General features: G+C 43.5%; 1 protein-coding gene across 2 annotated transcripts in view; it reads right to left on the bottom strand.

The window, feature by feature from the left end:
* Positions 1-5,438: 5,438 nt before the first annotated feature.
* LOC137436621 (thioredoxin-related transmembrane protein 1) overlaps positions 5,439-24,935 on the bottom strand; it is a 36,429-nt gene continuing 16,932 nt past the window's right edge. The window contains exons 5-8 of one of the 2 annotated variants that reach the window (XM_068130573.2): positions 18,521-18,566; positions 17,978-18,079; positions 17,791-17,881; positions 5,439-7,689 (exon numbers count right to left, since the gene is read on the bottom strand). In XM_068130573.2, coding sequence (XP_067986674.1) covers positions 7,586-7,689; positions 17,791-17,881; positions 17,978-18,079; positions 18,521-18,566 — 343 coding nt within the window. In that variant the 3' untranslated portion in view covers positions 5,439-7,585. The remainder of the gene's footprint in view (positions 7,690-17,790; positions 17,882-17,977; positions 18,080-18,520; positions 18,567-24,935) is intronic. The other variant, XM_068130574.2, reaches the window with a different exon arrangement.

The raw sequence follows: 24,935 nt of genomic DNA, 5'->3' as shown, positions 1-24,935 counted from the left end.
ACCTGCATGTCTTTTGAATCATCCAGAACATCAATTGAATGTTTCTTTGCAATCTCATTCATCAGGTCACTTTTGGTGCTCTTTGACATAAGACCCTGGCTGTCAAAAAGCGAAGAAGATGACGTCAAGTCATATTCTAGAAGGTCTGTCATGGATCTCCCTCGGGCACGGGCAATTTCAATGACACGCTGCCTATGTTTATCTTCCCTCTGTGTTTGTGACTTTCCTGAAGCCTCTTGTCCTTTTGGGAGTGCGCGGATACTCTTGAAAGTTTTCAGATTTGTTCTGTGAATGGTCCGAAATATTTGAGCCGACTGTTCAACAAACCGTTCTTTACGTAGTTTCTCATAGGCTGCGGTCCCAATTGCTTTTACCTGAAGCAGCTGATTCCGGATTTCGTCAGTCATTACTTCCTGTGTCATTATATTGTGAAGTATTTGCTGTGTGGCATCTTTCCTGAAAGGATTCTCCTTGTTTTCAATAACAGTTAGAATTGCTTGGACGTTTCTTTCCCCGGTTTCAGTCTCATATTTGCTGAAGGAGTTGTTTACATCTTGCTGGTACTGGGTTGTAACTCCACTTAGTTCTCTGAAAAGATTACTAATTGCCAGCATCTCATGGTAGATTATGTCCCACATTGCAACGTATTTCTTCTTCTTTGTGCTGCCTATTATCCCCGAGGTGCCTTTCTTGGACCTACTTATCGTTTGCTCCAGCGCCATGTCTGCTCCAGTTGCTCTAAAAGTCCCAGGTGTCCTCTTTATGGCAAATTTGCCCTCTTGGAATGCTATGTGGATCTCAGGTGCTGTTTGTGGGAGTTTGCGCATGTCCTCAAGATAGAGGGAACCCCACCTGATGTAGTTGGTTGAGTCAAAAGCCATGAAAATTGGAAGCAATGCTTGCACAGTCTGAAGATGTAAATCCCTATTTCCTTCCCTGTCACTTCTGATGAGGTTTTCCAAATGAGTCGCAAGTGTGATAAATGTGTCCCAATATTTGAAGGTTTCACTGCATTTTCCTGCTTCGTTTCTGAAGTCATCAAAAGCACAAAGTAGCTGCTGAGTTGACGTTTTTGATCCTTCCAGAATGCTCACACTCTCATCAAATGACTTGTTAGCAACTGCTGCTTTGAATGCCACTACATTTTCTAGGTGCTCACTGTATTTTGTTGCATTGCCTTCCTGTTCAAAGAATTCCTTCCATTGCAGCCGACATAATGCTTCTTTTAGGAGCTGCATCCCCATGAGTGACCTTGAGTAGTTTCTGGCTTCTAGTACCAAGTCAAAATGGTTCATCGTTGTCAGAAATAGCAAGAAGTCATTTCCTCTGGGTCTTCTGCTGATATGTATAGTAATAATCTAAAAGAGGTTTACAAAACAATCACCAACCTGTATGGTATGAATAATGTACACTTAGACGATGGAAAAATTGGAATTTCTGACATGTCTGAAATAGCACCATTTATCAAAGTTGATGTTTACGTTACAAAAGGGTTAATTCTTATACAATGCATATCATGTGATAGAGATATGTCTTGGCAACCTCTGACAGCCAGCAAACATTCTCAAGTAGTACAAGTAGTACTCACATTTTTCTTCCGGTGGGTCAGATTTTAAGCAACCCCCGATTTCCATGACCTTTTGACCTCTGGACAGCAAATTTGCATAATAATCAGATAATTACATATCGTCACATGTAGAGTGAATAAAAACAAATATTTTGAATGGTAGTTTGCAGTTATATCATGTATGGTTGTGGCGTTATAAGCATTTTAGTTTCCCCTACCCCAAATTTTTGGTCGCCTTATGAACGCAAAAGCTTGATATTGTGACGTCATTTTCTCAAATCCGACCAGGCTCCCAGATGTCCACCCTCACGTTTTTGATGTCCCACATGGTCTACTTCAATAATATGAAGAGAAACTTAGGGCACATAAAAGTCACACAGAAACCACCCCAGCCCATGGACCATACCTGCAAAGTATAACCATGTACAAGCCTAACAACTCTAAAAGGATCAGCACCTGCATCAGCCTAGCATCTGTAAACAAAAAGAAAGAAAACTAGAAAGAATCTGAAAATGCAAAGCCGGTCCATATCCACTTTGTATTGAGATTTCTTCTTCCATATGCAAAATATGACAAAAACAGCTAAAAACTAGAACGACACTCTTCGACGTCACGACGTCGACCGATATGCCTCTGCCCACATTATTACATCATTATAATACTTGTACCAAGTTTGATTTAAATCCATTCAGCTGTTCACAAGTTATCACATTTCTATCTGACATGACCTCTGACCGTTGGCTTTGGACCTTGGGTCCCCAAAATCGAATCAGTTAATCTTTACATCATCATACATATCTGTACCAAGTTTGAATTAGATCTCTTTAGCCGTTCTCAAGTTATATACCTAAAACAGACTTTGACCTTTGACCTCTTAGCCCCAAATTATATTCAGTTAATCTTTACATCATTATACATGCCTGTACAAAGTTTGAATTAGATCACTTCAGCCTTTCTCAAGTTGTAGACCTATTATGGACGTTGACCTTTGACACCAAAATCGAATCAGTTCATCTTTACATCATTATACATACTGTTATGTCGGTAGGGTAGAGCAATATCTCGAGTCAGGTAGATCTGAATAGGTAACATGCTTCGTCTGTCACGATAGGGAATCTGCCCTTTAATAAGTTCCATGTGTAGTCCGGTTTGTCGGTTAAGGAGTATACCTGTGGACATACCAGGATGTTCGTGTGCTAGATAGTTAGGGATTAAAGATAACAGCCCTTGTGCGTCACATCTGGTAATCAAACCGTTGTCCCTTATGGCAACGCACACCTGTAGACACTTATATAGGCCCTTTATTGCACACAGCAATTAAATTCCCTTCCCTGACAATGACTTTGGAAGAAAACGGACAGGAAACCAGGCCAGGACACCGCCGATGATGGCTGCCGCCGGTCGCATCACGAACTTGCATAGCAACATGCCCAGGAGGCCTGTGATTGGTCAGCACGGTAGGCGCGAAGACGCAACTAAGAAGGAAGTTGTTCATTGGAGGGAAGTCGCTGGAAGGTTCGGTGGCTGGCGGGAAGCTACGCGACGCTGATTGGGGAGCGCACCAAGATTGACGTCACTGGGAAGGTTATAAAAAGGACGAGCTTGGCTCGGAGCAGCAGCCCACTAGGACTTGGACTTGGCTCTTAGCGGTGCAGTCGCATTCCTCCCTGTGGCTTTCCTCGTCAAGACGCTGTTCTCTCTCCTGTCTCTCCTCACGGTGGACCTCGTGTGGAGATCGCTGGCAGTGCTTTGGGCCGCGTGGTGCTTTTAGGGCGTTGGACGCGTGGTGCTTGGAGCGGTGTTTGGAGCGGTGCTCGGTGCTTTGGAGCTTGGAGCGAGGGATCTCGTGTTCGTTCGTGTTCGACTTCGTTCCCCTTCCACAGTTTCGAGCTCCCGCTTCTTCCTCTTCCCTTCTTCTCTTCCCGCGCTACATAAGTAAAATCCGTGTTTGGTCGTCACCTCAAGTAAATCCGTTTGGTCCATCCGCGGTCCCTGGTCTTAACCGGAAGGGTCAGCGTGACAATACCTGTACAAAGATTGAATTAGATCACTTCAGCCATTCTCACGTTATAGACCTATAACAGACTTTGACCTTTGACCTCTTGGCCCCAAATTATATTCGGTTCATCTTTGCATCATTATACATACCTGTACCAAGTTTGAATTAGATCACTTCAGCCCTTCTCAAGTTATAGACCTATTAGACTTTGGCCTTTGACCTTTGACCTCTTGATCCCAAAATCCAATCAGTTCATCTTTACATCATTCTACATGCCTGCACCAAGTTTGACTAAGATCCCTTCAGCCGTTCTCAAGTTAACGCGGAAACGAAACCTATCACGGGCGGACGGACAACCTGAAAACATAATGCCTCTGGCGACTTAGTCAACGGAGGCATAAAATTACAAAAACATTGACGATGTTAGATGACCTTTACCACTTGAACTCAAAAGCAATATACTTCAGTGATCCAATATGTATACACTGCTCAAACGTCAAGTCAATCGGATGAAAATTGATGATTTTATGCAACCTTAACCTTTGGATGTAAAAAAATCAAAACGATCGGCTTCTAGCTTTTGATTTGTGAACCAATTCAGTCACCCAATATGCAAATTCTTTAAATTTCATGTCAATCAGATGAAAATTGACTATTTCATGCAACCTTGACATTTGACCTTTTAATCTAAAAAAAACAAACAATCGGCTTTTAGCTTTTGATTTGTGGGCCACTTCATTGACCCAATACCGTATGCAAGTTCTTAAAATATCTGATCAACCAGATGAAAATTGATGATTCTATGCAACCTTGACATTTGACCTTTTGATCTAAAAAAAAAAGCAATCAGCTTCTATCTTTCAATTGGTGAACCATTTCAGTGACCCAATATGCAAATTTTTAAAATTTCAGGTAATTTGATGAAAAATGGCGATTTTATGTGAGGCTGACCTTTGACCTTTTGACCAAATTATTAATTTGACTTCTCCATATTCTCGTAATAAACCTTTGTTGAAAATTTGATGGCAAAAGCTCAAATGTTAAAAAGTTACGGCCCAGATAGACAGACACACACAAAGGCAGACAGACACACAGAAGTGATTGCAAAACCCTAACTCTTTATTGGTAATTTTTTTTTTATCACATCCGTGCCGAGTTATCTGGAACCTTTTGTATAAAGACTTTTTGAAATATAATTTAATGCCAACAGGTTCTCTAGTTTGGAGTCGATTTCTGGTGCAATAAAACCCAACTATTAACTGTCGCTCTGCTGATTTGCCACCATTTCCGTGAGGACGTTTATCAGGCCTTATACCGTCTGCTCACATTCACCCGGTTGGCATTAACAATCCCATGGGGCCTTTCATAAAGAGTAGGGCATATAATTACATTGGCACCCAAACCAAATTCCAAAATTCTGACTACTGCTGGGAAGATAATGGGAAAAGAAGATTCAAGCTATTCACTATGAGCTTTGGAGCTACCATCTTTCTCTCAGAACTACTATTTCCTTGGTTTTGGTGCGGACAGCATCAATTTCCCGAAGTGTTAGGAAGCAGGTAAAACTATAATTGTCACGGCTTCTAAACACCTTTCACATTCCCTCTTCATAGCTAGAAATAGTTCCTTTGAGGGTACTCTCCCCATGTGACATCAGAGAGGTGTCGGGTGTCCGAGGAACAAAGCGACGATGTGCTATTATTTTCACGATTTCCTGATGTACGAAACAGTCACTTGATAATTGGTGTAAAAACGTATTCAAAGTCAATAACACCGGGTGCTTTCCGCTAATGTAAAAAGCAATCATGCCACGGACCTTTTAAACGGCAGAGAACCCGCACGGCTGGAGTTCAGGTGACAGCAAATCGCGAATAATGCTCTAATAAAAACAGGCTTTATTTGGACTTTGAGTATTATTATAGCAAAAAGAGCAAACAAAATAAAAAACATTTTCCTGCTCCATTTCACTTTGTCATCAGGTTGGCATTTTATAGTCACAGCATTATGGTCAGGTTTGCTTCGTTCAACAAAGTAACGTAGCAACTTCCGTTCAGACAATTGAGTGGTCATAATACACTTATTCCAGTAACAAATATAAACACTTTTACTGTTTGTGGTAAAACTTTGGTCCAAGTGAACAAGCCTGGTGTCCATCATTAAGTAGCATTCTATCCTTCATATCACACAGCAATGCATACCACACAACCTGAGCGGTACCACGTCCATCTTCGTACACGAGAACAATGGATAGCCGGCAGCTGCATTTATCTCTAGACTAGTTTTCTTGTCACAACAAAACCACGCAATGGGGAACACAGAAAATGTGCCTGTGACTTGGAATTCAACTTGGAATTCTGTACAGATATTGCAATCTGATTAAACTACAAAGTGGCATCTATATATTAAATATGCAAAAATGGCAATTCACCCGAAATCCTCTTCCCTAGAGTCTCCTTTCCCAACCCTTAGCAGTCTACCCCGCTCCGCAAATCGATTCTTCTTAATCGACTCACTATCTCGACTGTGTGTAATATGTAGACGGCCCATAAGGCCCCATTAAAAAAAGTATTATCTTATCACCCTATCCAGGCTGGAGAAGTGATGAGGGAGGGCGTTTTTGGGGGTTTTTTTATTTTTGCACACACAAAGGATCGTGTTTGCGACAGTCATTGTAGTAGTGGGGCAACTTAGCATAACAATTGTGCATTTTGTGAGGAAAGCACCAAATTTGGCACACTAGTAGACTATCATATTATGAAAAAGATCTGGATATTGGGCCATCTCAGATTCAGAGCTTTGATTTTTGCAAGATTTCGATTCGATTGGGATCGAAGAGAACACCTTCTTTGTCTTCTGTACAGTGAAGTTGCCAGCCCTGAATTCTCTGGCTACATCTGGGTGCTTCATTGGGAGTGCAACCATGTCCCTCAGGTGAACAGGGACCCACCTGGCATAGTGTGTGTGGTCTAAGGCATGGAACCATGGGACCAGTTCCGTCAGGGCATCGAGGTACATCGTGAATGAAGCCTGCCGCAGAGAACGCACGTAGACCAGTACCAACATCTCTAGTTTATCTAGTAGACCTCTATCTAGTATCTCTAGTAGACCAGTACCAACAACACAGTTGCCCAGTACTGAAAGTTGGGAATGTCTTCTCCTCTCTGGTGACACCAGTCTTCGAACTCAGGCAGGTCTTCTGCATCATCAGCATATGTCATACAGTGGCGTTCATGCGCACGGTGTTGCAGGATGCGCAGTGCCGCTGCAGTGATTTGATGAGCTCTTCTTGTGCGGGTGACGTGGGCAGCTCGCAGGAAGAAGTCGGCCGTCCCTGGCGTTGCAATCTCAGCTTACAAATCTGCAAAATCTGCAAATCTTGCAAAAATCAAATCTCTGAATCTGAGATGGCCCAATATCCAGATCTTTTCATAATATGATATGATAATTGGTGTAAAAACCAAAAAATTGGTGCACTAGTGTGCCAAATTTGGTGCTTTCCTCACAAAATGCACAATTGTTATGCTATATTTAGCTTAGCTGCCAGACTATAGTAACTGCGCATGCGCATAAAGTAAAAACTATCGATCCGATGACTTCCGGAGCGCGAAAGGAATCGTTCGTTGTTATTCGGAAGGAATCGTCCGCTTTTCGAGCAAAAAAAGTTCTAATGGAAAAGAAGTTCAAAAAGACGATGGAAAAAAAAAATCGTAATTCTACCAAAAGTGATGCGCGCACGAGGGTGATAAGATAATACTTTTTTTATGGGGCCTAAACACGATTTCTGCAATCATTCCGAACACACGAAAAATGCTTCAAGTCAAGAAAATCGATTATAATACTCATTAGAATTACAAACTGATTTGATGTCTAACAGAAAACATTGCAATAAAAACGTCAACGAATGGATGGGGAGAAACAACAAATCAAAACGAAGCACACACATGCAACGTAATCCAGCAAGCTCGTCGATTTGAAATCTTATTTTGTCAAAGGGAACCTGGTCGGATAACGAGACATCTTTATTCCACACGAGCAGCAGGACGATGGCGCACCTCTTGCTCCGCTTTGCCTGGTGCTTCTCCTGGAAAGCCGCATGTACTCTTATCGGTCTGAGAATCATCAGCTGGAAGAATAAGAGCATCATAGCAGAATACATTTGTGGGACTCTACATGACTGACATTGTACTTCTGAAGAAGCATCTTCGTCAGACCCTCCCCACATTTCACTGCATTATACATTAGCATTAGCAAAGTCTTTATTCCAAAATAGAAAGCACTGATGAGTTGTAAGAAATGGTGTCGTGCGTAGTAAAAGGCGTCAATCTGATTCGTTAGAGGCCCTCACATCGTTCGCAGTAAGAAATCATTTGTTTAACTGGAAGAAAACAATTAGAACTGATCTTTCTTATCACAGCAATGTCAGACGGCTGCGTCTCAGTGCAGTTTTACAATGATTTAGCGATGTGCGAAAACCGATTTGTGACTTTTTGAAAGGAAAAGGAAAGAAGGATCTACCTCTTCTTCTTTAACGACCACAATAATTCCCACATTATTGCGGGGTTAGCTGGGGGAAGTTTGGCCCAAGTCTTTCACTAACCCGCTGGCCAGGTCTGTCGTTCAACTGAGGTCATGGCAGGAATTTAGAATCTGGCCAAGGTGCCGGCAATAGCTCGCCTACTCTTCGCAAAAGATACCGCAGGATCTTTGATGTCCAGCAACTAATTAAACATGGCTGTGCAACTTTTTCTTCCTGAATGATCTGAATCTGAACCTGCAGGGTGAGAACAAAAGCATCTTTGAGATGGCTGCTGTAGAAGTATAGCTTCTAAAAATTAATCTAATTATGAGACTATCCTTATGGATGAGTTTCCCTGTAGTTAATTACAATTCTGTTTGTACTTTCTTATTTGCAGGATAATCACAGACATTTCAGTCAATGTGATATTTCAGTTTTTTCTTTTTAATAAATTTGCAAAACTTTCTAAAATCCTGTTTTCTCTTTGTCATTATGGGGTATTGAGTGTAGATTGATGAGCGAAAAAATGAATTTAAACCATTTCAGCACAAGGCTGCAACATAACAAAATGTGAAAAAAGTGAAGGGGTCTGAATACTTTCTGAATGCACTGCACCTGTCAGCAATGGGTGTGGCTGAAACAGCTGAATCCCCGAATTAGAAGGGGTGTCCGCATACTTTTGGTCATGTAGTGTATATCATATTAGATTTGAACTAGGGTTCCAAGCATGAACTAGGGTTCCAAGTGTTTGGGCCTACATTCAACGTAGGCCTGGTTTGGCCTTTGCCCCTCAAGTGCCCCTCCACAACACGTCCAAGACTTGCTCAACTCTGTAGCTGTGGGGACTGAGTCATCTTGTTTCAACAAAGGGCTCCACTTGATTCTCAATACTGGTTCTCAAAGATAAATATTAACAGCAAATTATAATTTGCATAGATTAACAGAAATGCTCCGCGCACGCGCACGGAGCCAGGAGTGAGCGGACCGTGCAGCAAGGCCTAGTTCCCGCCCACGGGCAGTGCAGCTTGCGGTTTCCTGCGCTAGGACGTGGAGGCCTGAGACGAACCGGGACGATTCCTGACGAGGTTCAAGAGCAGCTCGGAGGGAAGAGTTTTTCAGATGACGTGCTGATGTCCTTGGACTTCACGCGAGGCTCTGGGCCGACGTGCATCGAAGTCCTTTCCAAGGGTGTGGTGCTGACCGGGCCAACGTGGCATGGTGCTGACGGGGCCCCCGCTGCCATGATGCCCCCCCCCCCCCCCCCCAGAATTTCCATGTTTTAAACGTTTCCCAGTGTATACCCTGGATTAGAATAGGTACACCATATCCCTGCATGTCGTAAGAGACGACTAAGAGGGTTGGCGTCAGGAAGGGCATCCGGCCATAAAAACATTGCCTCAAAAAGAGAACCATGACAATTACAACTACATATGGGCAGGGTACAGCCCGAAGTGGAGATCGGTTTCTGAGGTTTGGGACATGGAATGTAGGGACAATGACAGGGAGATCAGGAGTAGTGGTGGAAGTATTGGTCAGAAGAAGAGTGGACATATGTTGTGTGCAAGAGACGAGATGGAAGGGAAGTGGTGTGAGAATGGTGAAGGGTAGGCAGGGACAGAAATACAAGTTTGTGTGGCAAGGGTGCCTGGAGGGCGTGAATGGTGTTGGTGTCCTGTTTTCTGAGGAGTTTGTAGACAATGTGGTGAGTGTGACGAGAGTGAGTGATAGGTTGATGATGGTGAAAATGATGATTGGAAAGCTCTTGGTGAACGTCATCTCGGGATATGCTCCGCAGGTTGGTCGGAGCGATGAAGAGAAGGACAAGTTCTGGTGTGCGATAGAGAAGCTGATGGAAAACGTGAAAGATGAGGACGTTGTTGTGGTAGGAGGAGACCTAAATGGACATGTGGGAAGGAGTATGGATGGTTTTTAGGGAGCTCATGGGGGTTACGGATATGGTGTGAGAAATGGAGAAGGTGAAAGGATTTTGGAGTTTGCTGATGGAGCTGATTTGTTGATTTGTAATACTCAGTTCCAGAAAGAGGATAATAAGCTTGTTACATACACGTCAGGTGGGTCGACGACAACCGTTGACTACCTGATGGTGCGTAGGCGAGATAGGGGGCACCTCCGGGACACAAAGGTGATCCCGGGGGAGGAGGCTGTTTCACAGCACCACTTGGTTGTCTGCGACATAAGGGTGAAAGGTGCGAGGACAGCTCGGCGGGTGAAGTACCAACCGAGAATGAAGGTGTGGAGGTTGAAAGAGGCATTAAAATTAAAATAAAATAAAATATTAAAATAAAAAGAGGCAAAAAAAGTAAGGGAGGCATTAAAAGAGAGGCTGAGTAGGGTAGAGGATGATGTGGTTGAGCTTGAAAGTGGTTGGATGTCAATGAAAGCTAGTCTGTTGGGGTATGTGGATGGACAAAAGGACCACCGAGGCACTCGGAAACATGGTGGTGGGATGAGGAAGTTGGAAAGAGGCTTGACGAGAAGAGGAAGAAGTTCAAGGAGTGGCAGAAGGCGAAAGGTACGGGAGCAGAAACAGCAGAGCATGAAAGTTATAAGGCAGCCAAGAAGGTGCAAAGAAAGAGGTAGCAAAGGCGCAGGAGGCATGTAGGAAAATGTGGGGAGAATGCTTGGATTCGGAAGAGGGTCAGAGAGCAGTATTCAGGATTGCAAAGCAGATAGCGAAAGAGAGGTGTGATGTGATGGGGGTGAGTTCCTTGAAGGATGAAGTGGGACAAATCGTTGTGGACCCAGATGGAATTAAAGGAAGATGGAAAAGATATATGGAAATGCTGTTGAATACAGAGAATGAATGGGATGGCAACATAGAGAGTAATCCAGTTTTAGGACCGGCAGAGAAGATAACTGAGAAGGAAGTTGAGGAAGCGATTAAAGCAATGAAGAGTATAAAAGCGGGAGGGCCGACGGGAGTTGGGGGAGATATGTTGAAGCAGCAGGAAGTTGGGGTGTGAAGAGAATGACAGAGATCTGTAATCTGGTGGTGAAAGAAGGCCGCATTCCAGTGGCTTGGGAACTGAGTACCCTCGTCCCTCTATACAAGGGGAAAGGTGACCCTCTAGAGTGTGGCTCGTACCGAGCGATAAAGTTATTGGAGCATGGAATGAAGGTATTGGAAAGGGTGTTGGAGAGGAGGATAAGGAAGAAAGTGAAGATCGACAAAATGAAGTTTGGATTTATTCCAGGAAGAGGAACGACAGACGCGCTTTTTATTGTGAGGCAGTTGCAGGAGAAGTACATGGAGAAGAGGAAGAAGTTGTTTCTTGGGTTTGTTGATCTGGAGAAAGCATTCGATAGGGTTCCACACAAAGTATTGACATGGGCAATGAGGAAGTTAGGAGTGGAGGAATGGTTGATCAGAGTAGTGATGGCAATGTACAAAAGAGCGCGCACAGCTGTAAGGACGAAGGACGGGAACAGTGGTGAGTTTGAGGTGAAGGAGGGAGTGCATCAGGGCTCGGTACTAAGTCCACTACTATTTGTAGCTGTGATGGAGGTGCTGGCTCAGAACGTAAAGGAGGGTTTACCGTGGGAGTTGTTGTATGCAGATGATCTGGTGTTGATTGCGGAAAGTATGGATGGACTGAAGGAAAAGATGAACAAGTGGAAGGAATGTATGGAGACAAATGGTCTGAAGGTGAACATCGGAAAGACGAAGGTGATGGCAAGTGGTAAAGCATGTGGTGAGGTGGAAAGAACTGGGAAGTGGCCTTGTGCTGTGTGCAGGAAGGGTGTCGGAGTGAACTCCATTCAATGTACAATGTGCGCTGAGTGGGTTCATCAAAAATGTAGTGGTCTGAGAGGGTCATTAACCAGTGTGGCAGCTACATTCAAATGTAAGGTGTGCACAGAGGGAACTGCAGACGGAGGAAATGTTGAGTTGGATCTTGGAGACGGCGTGAAGCTGGAAGGTGTGAAAACATTTTGCTACCTCGGAGACATGCTGAATGGAGAAGGTGGATCAGACTCGGCAACGGTTGCTAGAGTGAGATGTGCATGGAGAAGTTTCGGGAACTGAGTGGCGTGCTGATGATGAGGGGAGTGTCGTTGAAGCTGAAGGGAAAGGTGTATGCTGCATGTGTGAGAAGTGTTATGATTTATGGGAGCGAGACATGGGTAATGAACGTAGAAGAGCAGCAACGAAGGTTGGAAAGGGTGGAAATGCGAATGGTTCGATGGATGTGCGGAGTATCGTTGAGAGAGAGGAAGACAAATGATGAATTGTGAAAACTGATGGGAATAGAGCCTGTGATTGATGTTGTGAAGAGGAACAGGTTGAAATGGTTTGGTCATGTGTTGAGGAAGGATGAAAGTGACTGGTTGAGAAGAGTGATGGAAATGAATGTAGAAGGAAGTAGAGGACGGGGAAGACCGAGAAAGACTTGGCCAAAGATGGTGGAAGAAGAAATGCGGGCAAGGGGGTTAACAAGGAGAGATGCAGAAAATAGGACAAGATGGAGAAGGTTGTCATGGGGACCGCAAGGCTAACCCCCTCTCTAGCAGAGAAAATGGCCTTAAAATGCACGTTGTTTTTGTTGGTATAGATTAACAGAAATCCCCAAATATTATAAAACTAAGCAAAACTACAATACCACACCAACATGCCACATGGTATAGTTATCCACAAAAGTCCCATTTCTCTAACATTGCCCCCTTCCAAAACCTTGGCATCCCAACAAGGTTACAATCAGAATGCATAACAAATCCAACTTAACATAGCAATCTGTTTAAGTGAGGGTCTCGGATAAAAGTCCAAGATAAGGCCTATACACTATCATGGCATTGCTACAACATAATAAACAAGCAAAAATAAAATAAAATCATTCTCAGCAAACAGTGCAACTTCAATTTGAAAAACAATTCCAAGTTGTGTTATCTTATAATAAATCCGAGTACAGCAAAACATGCGTTAAGAAACTTTTATAATCTAATAATATCGGTGTCACAATGTCAAAGCAAATAGCAAGCAAACTTGAAAAACTCGTAATGGTTAATAGTTAGTACTAGTATTGCAAATTAAACCAAACTCCCTATATTAGTCAAAATGATTTGTCCCCTTTTCTAAGTCACAAACTAGTCACATGATGCCGTTACGACATTATATTTCACTAGAACATGATGAAATCACAATTCACAAGACAAAACAACTGCAACAACTATTACTACTGTACTACTACACCGACAGCTTTGTGGGGGGTTGGCCAAGGGAGACGTTTGGCCCAAGCCTTTCACAAACCGGCTGGTCAGGTCTGATATTCAACTGGAGCCGATTTGGACAGAAATTTGTATTTTGTTTGGTTGAGGGTGCCAGTGATAACTTGCCTCCTCCTTGTGTAGGACACCGTGGGATCTTTAACATCCACCAACTAATGCTGGCAGACGGGACGGAAAGTTTAACCTATATCTGAGGGACGGTACACACATTGATGCAACACCCTGCCTGGGAAGCAACAATACGACAACAATTCACTATCACAAGTACTCCTAAATAACACTGATCGAATTCTCCAGCAATAAACACCTTAAGCATGGAGAGGGCAGACGGCACAAGTCTTGACAAGACGCCACCTTAACAAGGCGCCACCAGGTTTTATAGGAGAGAGAGATAAGTTTGAAAGCTCATTCTTAAGATTGGACAGGTGTTGTTTTCTGGCTCTCTCGAGAGTAAGCACACTTGTTGCGAGATTTAAGGAATGAACTGAGGTAGTCTTCAGTTGGATTTATCTTCCAGGAGAATGCAAGTTGTTTTAAAGCAACTGCCTCACCACAGGATTCAGAGTACCAAGAGCAGGAGGATGGGTAAGAAACTGAAGACATGGGATGAATCTCCGCATAAGAGAACGCAGGTTTCTGTAGAAGAATTACCAGGCTGAATAAATACCAGCGGCAGTGGAAAAAGGAGACCAGTTGTAATATGCAAAATAATAATAATGATAATAATAATTTTTACCGCGAATACGAAAGGCGTGAATGTAGAAGCAGGTCACATGTTATGAACTGCGAATACGCAGAACCCGCGAATGTTGGGACCGCAAATTGCTTCAATGGGGAAAGGAGGGATAGGTTCCCAGCAGTTCCTAATTCGTGGAAAATCTGCGAATGTTGAGGAAAATCCCACAAACAGAGGAAAATCACATGAAGTCGAGGAATAAATCCCATCAACGTCGAGGAAAAATCCCACGAATGTCGAGGGAAAATCCCACGAATGTCGAGGAAAAATCCCACGAATGTCGAGGAAAAATCCCACGAATGTCGAGGGAAAAATCCCACGAATGTCGAGGGAAAATCCCACGAATGTCGAGGGAAAATCCCACGAATGTCGAGGAAAAATCCCACGAATGTCGAGGAAAAATCCCACGAATGTCGAGGGAAAATCCCACGAATGTCGAGGGAAAATCCCACGAATGTCGAGGAAAAATCCCACGAATGTCGAGGAAAAATCCCACGAATGTTGAGGAAAAATTGTGAGTTAGTTAAAAAAAAAGTGCAAGGATGGCAATATTTTTGGCCATGACTGTATATATATATATATATATATATATATATATATATATATATATATATATATATATATATATATATGTATGTATGTATGTATGTATGTATGTATATATATTATATATATATATATATATATATTATATATATATTATATATATATATATATATTATATATATACAGTGGAACCTTGACTTACGAGTTTAATTCGTTCTGTGACCGAGCTCGTAACTCAAATTGCTCGTTTCTCAAATCAAATTTCCCCATTAAAATGCATTGAAATGCTATTAATCCGTTCCAGCCCGCCAAAAACCACACCAATTTTTTTTTAAATATACAGTATATATAAAAATATCTCGCGCTTTATATTTCACCTGTATGCAGCATACAAGTTGGCAGGATGGCCTGGACTGGAGGTACGCACACTTGACTCTAAAGTCTAAACTGTCCAGCCTGGGTTTGAATCCCGACCCAGCTATAACCTGTCATGGGTGAATCACAGGCAGGGTGATTCATCAATGTGTGTACCGCTAAACTGGGCGCCCCGTTTGCGTCCCATTAGTTGTTGGATGTTAAGGATCTCACCGTGTTTTCCACAAAGAGAAGGCGAGCTATCGCCGGCACTCTGAACAAGTTGTGGCCTGGCATGCTCTTCTCCTCTGCCGTTATATACGTCCTCCTCGGCACCTCGCTCGTGTTTTTCGACGATTGCGTGTTTTATATCCAAGCACAAGTTTTATATAAAACACGACGATTGCGTGTTTTATATCCACAAGTTGTGGCCTGGCATGCTCTTCTCCTCTGCCGTTATATACGTCCTCCTCGACACCTCGCTCATGTTTTTCGACGATTGCGTGTTTTATATCCAAGCACATCATCCTCTTCTTCTTCTCAGTACCGTGTTTTCCACAAAGAGAAGGCGAGCTATCGCCGGCACTCTGAACAAGTTGTGGCCTGGCATGCTCTTCTCCTCTGCCGTTATATACGTCCTCCTCGGCACCTCGCTCATGTTTTTCGACGATTGCGTGTTTTATATCCAAGCACAAGTTTTATATAAAACACGACGATTGCGTGTTTTATATCCACAAGTTGTGGCCTGGCATGCTCTTCTCCTCTGCCGTTATATACGTCCTCCTCGACACCTCGCTCATGTTTTTCGACGATTGCGTGTTTTATATCCAAGCACATCATCCTCTTCTTCTTCTCAGTACCGTGTTTTCCACAAAGAGAAGGCGAGCTATCGCCGGCACTCTGAACAAGTTGACGGCAGAGATACTGTACTTGCACGGCAAGATAACCACGTGACCGGAACCCACCTGGTGGCGTAAACTCAAAATAACCAACATGCGAAAACAAAAATGCAGCGCTATACGGCAGAGATACTGTACTTGCACGGCAAGATAACCACGTGACCAGAACCCACCTGGCGGCGTAAACTCAAAATAACCAACATGCGAAAACAAAAATGCAGCGCTATACGGCAGAGATACTGTACTTGCACGGCAAGATAACCACGTGCCCGGGTGGCGAAAGCTCGTAACTCAGATCTCGGCTCGCATCTCAAAGCAATAAACCGCCCGAGCGACGGCTCGTATCTCGAAAAACTCGTAAGTTGGGGCACTCGTAAGTCAAGGTTCCACTGTATATATATTATATATATATTATATATATATATATATATCTATATATATATATCTATATATATATATATATATATATTGTTGCGGATATGGGATTTGGCCTCCATCCATATCCGCTTGTAAATATTCCCCTATTTCCCCAATACTCCCCAACTATCCCCAATCCCCCATTCCCTAGTCCCATTGTCTGTAAACAACACTCTGTAGCCCCGACCTTCCCCTTTTTCCCCCATTAAATGTCGTGCCCAGGTTCACCGCATCTCACGTAGACAACTATAGGACATCTTGCTAGTCATTCTTAGTCTATGTCAGTTAAGGACTCGTTTCCATTAATTCTGACTCTTCGTTGCACCAGAATGTGATTGTATGGCACCGTTAGTAAGTTTAGGACCTCCCAATACCTCCCCGCATCTCTTCCTCATGGAACAACAACACCAACAACAACAACAGCGGCGGCGGCGCGGCGCGGGGAGTGTGCGTCCTCACTCCGGCTTGGTTAGCCGCCATTGAACATGTGCTCCGACGGGGTTACCACGCAGGGGCTCACTGTCAGCTCCACGTCAAGGGCGGAGCCCGGTAACCCCCCGCACCCAATAAGAAGCGGCGGACCGATTCCATCTGGGGCGGAGCTAACGAGCCGAGGGCGTGTCACTCCCCGCTGGACATGCGCAGGAAGACGGAGGTGACGTCAGATGCGCCTCAGCTTGGAGAGAAAAGGACGCCACCTTCCGAGCGCGACAATACCTCCCCGCATCTCTGGACCGGACCGTGTGGATTCTGCCCCTGAGCCAAGGTGCACCTTGAGCTATCGACTGCCTGTCCTTCCCAGCCATCAATCCCTGTGTGAGTCAGTCTTGTCCCGTTTGTCTGTGGTCTGTCGGGAATAAGATAAGACTGTGTCTAAGTGCCCATCTTGCTGTGCTTTACCTCTTGCCGTGTAATCTAACCGTTCTGCATAACCAATATTATATCCTCCTCCGGAGGTCTTGAGAACTGTACCCCTTGTGTCGTTGCCTTAATCCCAGCCGTTGTGTCCTTTCCTTCATTGATCTAGCGTAGCGCGATTCGGCCAACGTTCGAGTGTAATCGGGTAAACTGTGCGAACACGGCGGCCATTCCGCTCGGCCCATCATAACATCTAAGTCGTGTCCGTAACAATATCTATATATATATATATATATATATATATATATATAAGCTCGAGCTCGAGGTACATTAATAAGCTTGAGGAAATTTGTGTCCATGCATGTAAATGTCTGCACCTGTGGAGGAACCTGCAAATGCTTCAAAATGCCAGAAGGGCTTACCTTGTGCAGCTTTCCATGGTTGCATTATGCAGCTTTCTTTGAGTAGAAAGGCCAAATGTAAACTAATATATATCTTATATCTACTCTTCATTCGTTAACCGACTGTATAATCACACCAGATTCTGATACTGTACCACAATCCCAAATCCCATCCCATCCCATCTCTCGTCATTGAACACAACTCCCACCGTTATAATGTGCCCCCACTCTCCCCATCAAATATCAGCCTCACCAGCTGGCGTTTTAATCTCTTTGACAGCACGAGACTGGCGCCAAGGTTGTTTATTTGATGGGAAACAGCTCTCACAGAACAGAACGAATATCTAGAAAAAAAGAAGATCAAAACAAGAAGATTAAACCCAACATTAAAGCAATACAAGATCATGTGCCAGCAGTCTTTGCAATGTACAGAAGCATACCAGACCCAAGATGAGACCGGCTCCGATGGTGAGCAAGCCAAACACAGCATAAGACATCCACTGTGGCAACTCCAACGTCTCAATGATGTAATTGTGAAAATCCTAAAGGAACATACAAAATGTGCATGTCACATGAAAGGTTTAGACAAACCACAAATAGGGCATTACTAGAATGAATTATACAAGAGCAAAGTCAAAAGCATCTTTGCAAACCACAGCTGTTAGGCGGATGCCAAACAAAGATCCACTTAACCTCAAAAGGATATTAAATTAAATGAAAATTCTTCAATTTTTTTTTTTAAATAAATAGGCAAAAACAAACTGCTTTTGTCATCAGCCACATGCACACGGCCTCAAACAACTGGAACAATTGCTACAAATGTTGCTTCAAATATTTTCTGATAAGATATCACAACGGCCAAAAAGAGAGCTTACCTAACTCCCCCAACTGTTAGTGCCGTGCATGCACAGCATGTAAACTTGAATAATCAAGAATCCACATTGGGGGAGTGCTAAGCAAACTGGAAATGTCAATAAACTCACCTTTGCCAGAACAGACAATCTCATGATGGACGCCAAAAAAGCCATTCTGAAAAACAGAAATGGTCAAGGCTCAGATAAAGAACGACAACAGTGGTTTAATTGCAATGATGACACTTTGCACTGTATCGATCGATATAATACAAATAATGTTTAGCATAATTCTAAATGTTTAGACACCTTCAAGTGTTTAGTTTTAGACTTCTTTGTTTAGACATATTTGTGTATCCACATGCTAACTGCACATCTGAACTATTTATTCCTCGCTTTTCCCACCCATGGAACCGTCTTCATGAGGCCTTACTATCTTCCCTCCAGGACTTCAAGCAAGCAATGCACCACCACCTCATGTCATCCCCCATCCTACTCACAATCTTTATTACCCACATTAACCCTTCTTAACACCACCATCTCATGCCATCCCCCATCCTACTCACAATCTTTATTACTCACATTAACCCTTCTTAACCCTCTTACTTGCAGGTTGCAGTGTTTCCTTCCCAATATTCCTATTTTTCCATTTCCTTGCTTATTCTGTCCAACTGTTAGTTCATACCCTCCATCAGCTCGCTATTCCCCACGAGCCTCGATTTTGTAAAGAAAAATAAAATATATTGTTACGTTTGTGGGGGTAGATGATGGATTACCATAGTGGAGGTAGGATCGTATAGGTATAGCATGGACCATGGACAAGTAGGAGGCATCTCAATGTATTATGTAGGGAAACTGGAGCTTAAGGTTGTTCAAGTGTCTTCACACGAGGGGTAAAGCTATGGTAATTAGATAGGGGTTACAATTAGTTTTCCCCCAGTACGTGATTGCTGAGTGTGTACCCCAGTTTAGAATAGGTACACCGTATCCCTGCGTGTCGTAAGAGGCGACTAAAAGGGTTGGCGTCAGGAAGGGCATCCGGCCATAAAAACATTGCCTCAAAATGAGAACCATGACAATTACAACTACATATGGGCAGGGTACAGCCCGAAGTACCCCGTGGGGGACCCCACTCCCTCTCGTCAAAACTCAAGGTGGGGAACCTGATTGAAGCAAGGGAGGAAATCACTCCATTTATTACGACGAAACGTCTGATGCCCGATGTGGAGATCGGTTTCTGAGGTTTGGGACATGGAATGTAGGGACAATGACAAGGAGATCAGGAGAAGTGGTGGAAGTATTGGTCAGAAGAAGAGTGGACATATGTTGTGTGCAGGAGACGAGATGGAAGGGAAGTGGTGTGAGAATGGTGAAGGGTAGGCAGGGACAGAAATACAAGTTTGTGTGGCAAGGGTGCTCAGAAGGCGTGAATGGTGTTGGTGTCCTGTTTTCTGAGGAGTTTGTAGACAGTGTGGTGAGTGTGACAAGAGTGAGTGAAAGTTTGATGATGGTGAAAATGATGATTGGAAAGCTCTTGGTGAACGTCATCTCGGGATATGCTCCGCAGGTTGGTCGGAGCGATGAAGAGAAGAACAAGTTCTGGTGTGCAATCGAGAAGCTGATGGAAAACGTGAAAGATGAGGAAGTTGTTGTGGTAGGAGGAGACCTAAATGGACATGTGGGAAGGAGTATGGACGGTTTTGAGGGAGTTCATGGGGGTTACGGATATGGTGTGAGAAATGGAGAAGGTGAAAGGATTTTGGAGTTTGCTGATGGAGCTGATTTGTTGATTTGTAATACTCAGTTCCAGAAAGAGGATAATAAGCTTGTTACATACACGTCAGGTGGGTCGACGACAACCGTTGACTACCTGCTGGTGCGTAGGTGAGATAGGGGGCACCTCCGGGACACAAAGGTGATCCTCGGGGAGGAGGCTGTTTCACAGCACCACTTGGTTGTCTGCGACATAAGGGTGAAAGGTGCGAGGAGAGCTCGGCGGGTGAAGTACCAACCGAGAATGAAGGTGTGAAGGTTTAAAGAGGTGACAGTGAGGGAGGCTTTAAAAGAGAGGCTGAGTATGGTAGAGGATGATGTGGTTGAGCTTGAAAGTGGTTGGATGTCAATGAAAGATAGTCTGTTGGGAGCCGTTGGTGAGGTATGTGGATGGACAAAAGGACCACCGAGGCACTCGGAAACATGGTGGTGAGATGATGAAGTTGGAACCCCCCACCCTAGGGGTTAGGAAAAACCATGTTAACAGAAAAAAAACTCATTCCCAAGGTACCTCCCACGCATATTTTGATGTTACCCCCCCCCCCCCCCCCCGTGTCAGTGATTTCCGAAAATTAGGGGTAGGCGAAATTCAAATGGCCATAACTTTTTACTTAGTCATCCTATGGTTGCATATGACCCCTCAAAATGTTTGTCCTGGGACACTCTTTACAATGATATGTGTTATATGCAAATGAGTTCACTAATGAGGTCACCAGAGGTCAAACTATGAGGGAATGAGTTTTTTTTCTGTTAACATGGTTTTTCCTAACCCCTAGGGTGGGGGGTACATGGACATACCCGGGAAGTTAAGTTGTGGGGGGGGGTGCATGTAAACCCTACTCAACCCATGGACTATAATGAACATAGAGCAGCAACGAAGGCTGGAAAGGGTGGAAATGCGAATGGTTCGGTGGATGTGCGGAGTATCGTTGAGAGAGAGGAAGACAAATGATGAATTGCGAAAGATGATGGGAATGGAGCCTGTGATGGATGCTGTGAAGAGAAAGTTTGAGATGGTTTGGTCATGTGTTGAGGAAGGATGAAAGTGACTGGTTGAGAAGAGTGATGGAAATGAATGTAGAAGGCAGTAGAGGACGGGGAAGACCGAGAAAGACTTGGCTAAAGATGGTCGAAGAAGAAATGCGGGCAAGGGGGTTAACAAGGGGAGATGCAGAAAATAGGGCAAAATGGAGAAGATTGTCATGGGGACCGCAAGGCTAACCCCCACTCTTGCAGGGAAAATGGCCTTAAAATGCCTGTTGTATGTAATTATAATTATGCTAATTAAGTGTTGCCATTAATGAAAAACCGTCTTTTTCTATTATAGTCAGTGCATGTTTTAGGTATGCCTATTTTGTCCTGTTTGGCATCCCATTGATTTCTCCTCCAAACAGCAGTGCCATCTATACTGAAATCCAGGTAATGAAAATATTAAAACAAAGGGAGCTTCCTCCATACTGTTTTGATTGGAATCATGATTCTTGATTGTTTCTTCCTTGTCATTCTGATTTGATGAAGAAATTACAAGTAAAAATGAATGTTGGTACTTTGCAGCATGTACAGGTGAGTTTTTAGGAACTTAAAAAAAGTCACCTTGGTAAAGCCTAATGCATGCCTGCATGCCTGCATGTGCTCACATTCCTTCCTATGTGATGCCAGTTGGGCATTTATGGCAATAATTGGTGAGGTTTCTGTCAAGTATGCTGATATTTTACTTTCATTACTGGCATTGTGTATCCTCAGCCATGAATTTGGACATCTGAAATGTATTCAGCAGATGTAGCTCATTGCATTGTGACACCAGAACTTAATTACTTATCATGAATGAATGAATGAATGATCGTTTTAAGGCCATTTTCCCCGCTAGAGCAGGGGTTAGCCTTGCGGGCCCCATGACAATCATGGTTCCCTGTTTGAGGCAATGTTTTTATGGCCGGATGCCCTTCCTGACGCCAACCCTTGGTCACGCTCTTACGATGCTCAGATCCCAAGCCAACCAAGCCAACTTAATTACTTATCATACTTAATCTATTTTTCAGGAATTTGCTGCATAACAGAAATGGAGGAGTGTGTCATAACTGTCATATGCCGTAAAAGCCGTGCTGCAGGCGGGGAGACCGTTACTCTTCGACCAAAAGGAAGTGAAGGCATCAATCGTGCGAGTGAAAAGCGGGGCAGTGACATTAGAACTAAAGAGGGACAACGTGTTCACATTGCGTGCCGTTTAGATTTCACGAATGAGAATGCGATAGCAAGGGACTTGAAAAAGTCATGTGCACCAGCAGAAGGAACTGTTTCGTCAGCTTTACGTTCTTCAACACCAAAGTTCAATTTTAAAGAACATTGTCTTTTTTGTGGCAAGCCTGCAAAATATGGCGGTCGTAAGCGGGCGTTTGATGTGATACCTGTAAAAACTACAGCTACGGTATGCAAAATACAATCGCAACAATTTGCAAACAAAGGGGAGATGCTTGGGCTGAAACTGTAGCAGGTAGATTGGAGTATGCCCGAGATTTACATGCTGTAGACGCCGTTTATCACCAACAATGCAACTTGAACGTTAGGAAGGAGGAAGGAAAACTCCCAAGAAACTTTAGTGATCCTGATGAATCTCAATCCACAAAGCGTGGAAGACGAGCTAAATCAGAGACACAAGAAGCGTTTCTACAGGTTTGCAGCTTTGTGCAGGAGAAAGATGATGAACAAATAACTATCGGTGACTTGATAGAAAAAATGGATGAGTTCTTAAAGGGAACCGAGTGTTCAGCGTATGAAAACTTTACTCATATGAAAACAAAGCTGAAAAAACATTTTGGGGACGAAATAGTGATTGCTGAATTGGACGGGAAACCAAATGTAGTGACTGAGGAAAACTGCGGATTACATAATCAGGTAATAATCCAAGTAGGTACCTAATTTGAGTTTCTATCATTTCTAACAACACTATTGATGAAGTTGGGTCACATTAAATTGATTATTCTTGAGACAAATGCAAGATTTCTTCTTGTTTAGCTTGTTCCTTTGATGTTCGGACCTAATTAACATAAATTAGCATATTTAGACCCTTTCCACCCCTCCCATTCATCTCTATTTTTTATATGGTATTCCTGGGGTATATCAGAAGAGAATCCAACAGAGAAACAATCTTTTCCAATTAGTGGTGGGTCAAGGCACCATTTGACTGGACTAGTTTGTGAGGGACATAAATACATACATACAAACGTGTATATATATATATATATATATATATATATATATATATATATATAATATAATATAATATATATACAGTGGTACCTCGGCTTACGAGTTTAATCCGTTCTGTGACGGAGCTCGTAAGCCAAATCGCTCGTAAGTCAAAGCAAATTTTCCCATTCAAATGCATTGAAATGCTATTAATCCGTTCCAGCCTCAAAAAAAAAACACCAATTTTTTTTGTTAGGTGCTTTTAAATAACAAAAATGTACTTTATAAATAACAAATAATGTATAAACAAGCACGACCTCGTATATACTGTACATAATACAAGAGAATGTAAAGAAATAAACTGGTTTTATTAAGCAGAGGAGAAGAGCATGCCAGGTGAGGTGTGCGTGTTGTCGACTTGGCGAGGCAGTACGATCGTACTCCTTCTACGATATGTACGATTTTGAAGCAGAAGGAGTCCATAAAGGCTATAACGCCAGCCAAGGGCGTTACGATTATTTCAAAGCTCCGGACCTCTATCCATGAAGATATGGAGAAGTTGTTGTTTGTGTGGTTGAAGGAGAAGCAGCTCGCAGGAGATACCGTGACCGAGAGCATCATGTGTTTGAAAAGATTGAAACTCGGATATCGAGCACGGACCACGAGATGTTTTTTCTTTTTTCTTAATCTCGGTTTCAGTGAACTTTTGCTCTGTGCTCACGTGTACTGTACCTGTACCTGTAATGGTACGTCAGAGGATGGCACCTGTTGTCATCATATTAAGTGCAAGATGTTCTGCATCGTAAGTTGGTACACCGTGGTCTTTCGGCGGTGTTTAAGCCGGCCGTCTTGGCTTCTGTCACCATTGGCATTGAGTCTTTCGATGTAGGTAGGTCGTTGTGTGCCGGTGCCTTGGCCGAATTCCTTCATTGCTGCATTGTTAGCTCACCTGGTTTTTTATACCACATCTTTGGTTATCGGACCAGCGAATGACGTCATCTCCAAAGTATGGCTTATTCTCACTTGTCTTGGACGATCTTCTACTTCTAGCCTTCCACCGTGCATTTGGTGTCCACTGTACTTACTGTACAGTGCCTGGTAAAATTGATGTAATGGGTTTTTGACCGTCAACGCCATGAACCGTCATGAACCGCCATGAACCGTCAACGCCATGAACCGCTAACACTCAAAAGCCCATTTATCGTGTCTTATAAAGCAAAACGCAAACCGAAAGCCATGCCTCTCAAGCGAGGCGTGCTTCCGTGGTCACGTGATCCACAGGTGTAGCTCATTATACCCGCACGCGCGACACGCTTTGGCGGTCACGTGACCAGCCACTCTGGAGGCGGGGATCCCCGCCGATGACGTCACCGGCTGGAGCAAGGAGATTCCTCGCTCATGTATTTCGACGATTGCGTGTTTTATATCCAAGCAGAGATGCTTTCACGGCAAGATAACCACGTGACCCGAACCGGAAGCCACAACCGGAAAATTCAAAAAAATAAATTTTTTGAGCTCGTACATCGGATCTCGGCTCGTATCCCAAAGCAACAAACCGCCCGAGCGACGGCTCGTATCCCGAAAAACT

The sequence above is a fragment of the Myxine glutinosa genome, chromosome 11, assembly GCF_964187855.1.
Source record: "Myxine glutinosa chromosome 11, kmMyxGlut1.1, whole genome shotgun sequence".
NCBI lineage: Eukaryota > Metazoa > Chordata > Myxini > Myxiniformes > Myxinidae > Myxine > Myxine glutinosa.
This window is presented reverse-complemented; position numbering and strand designations above follow the sequence as displayed.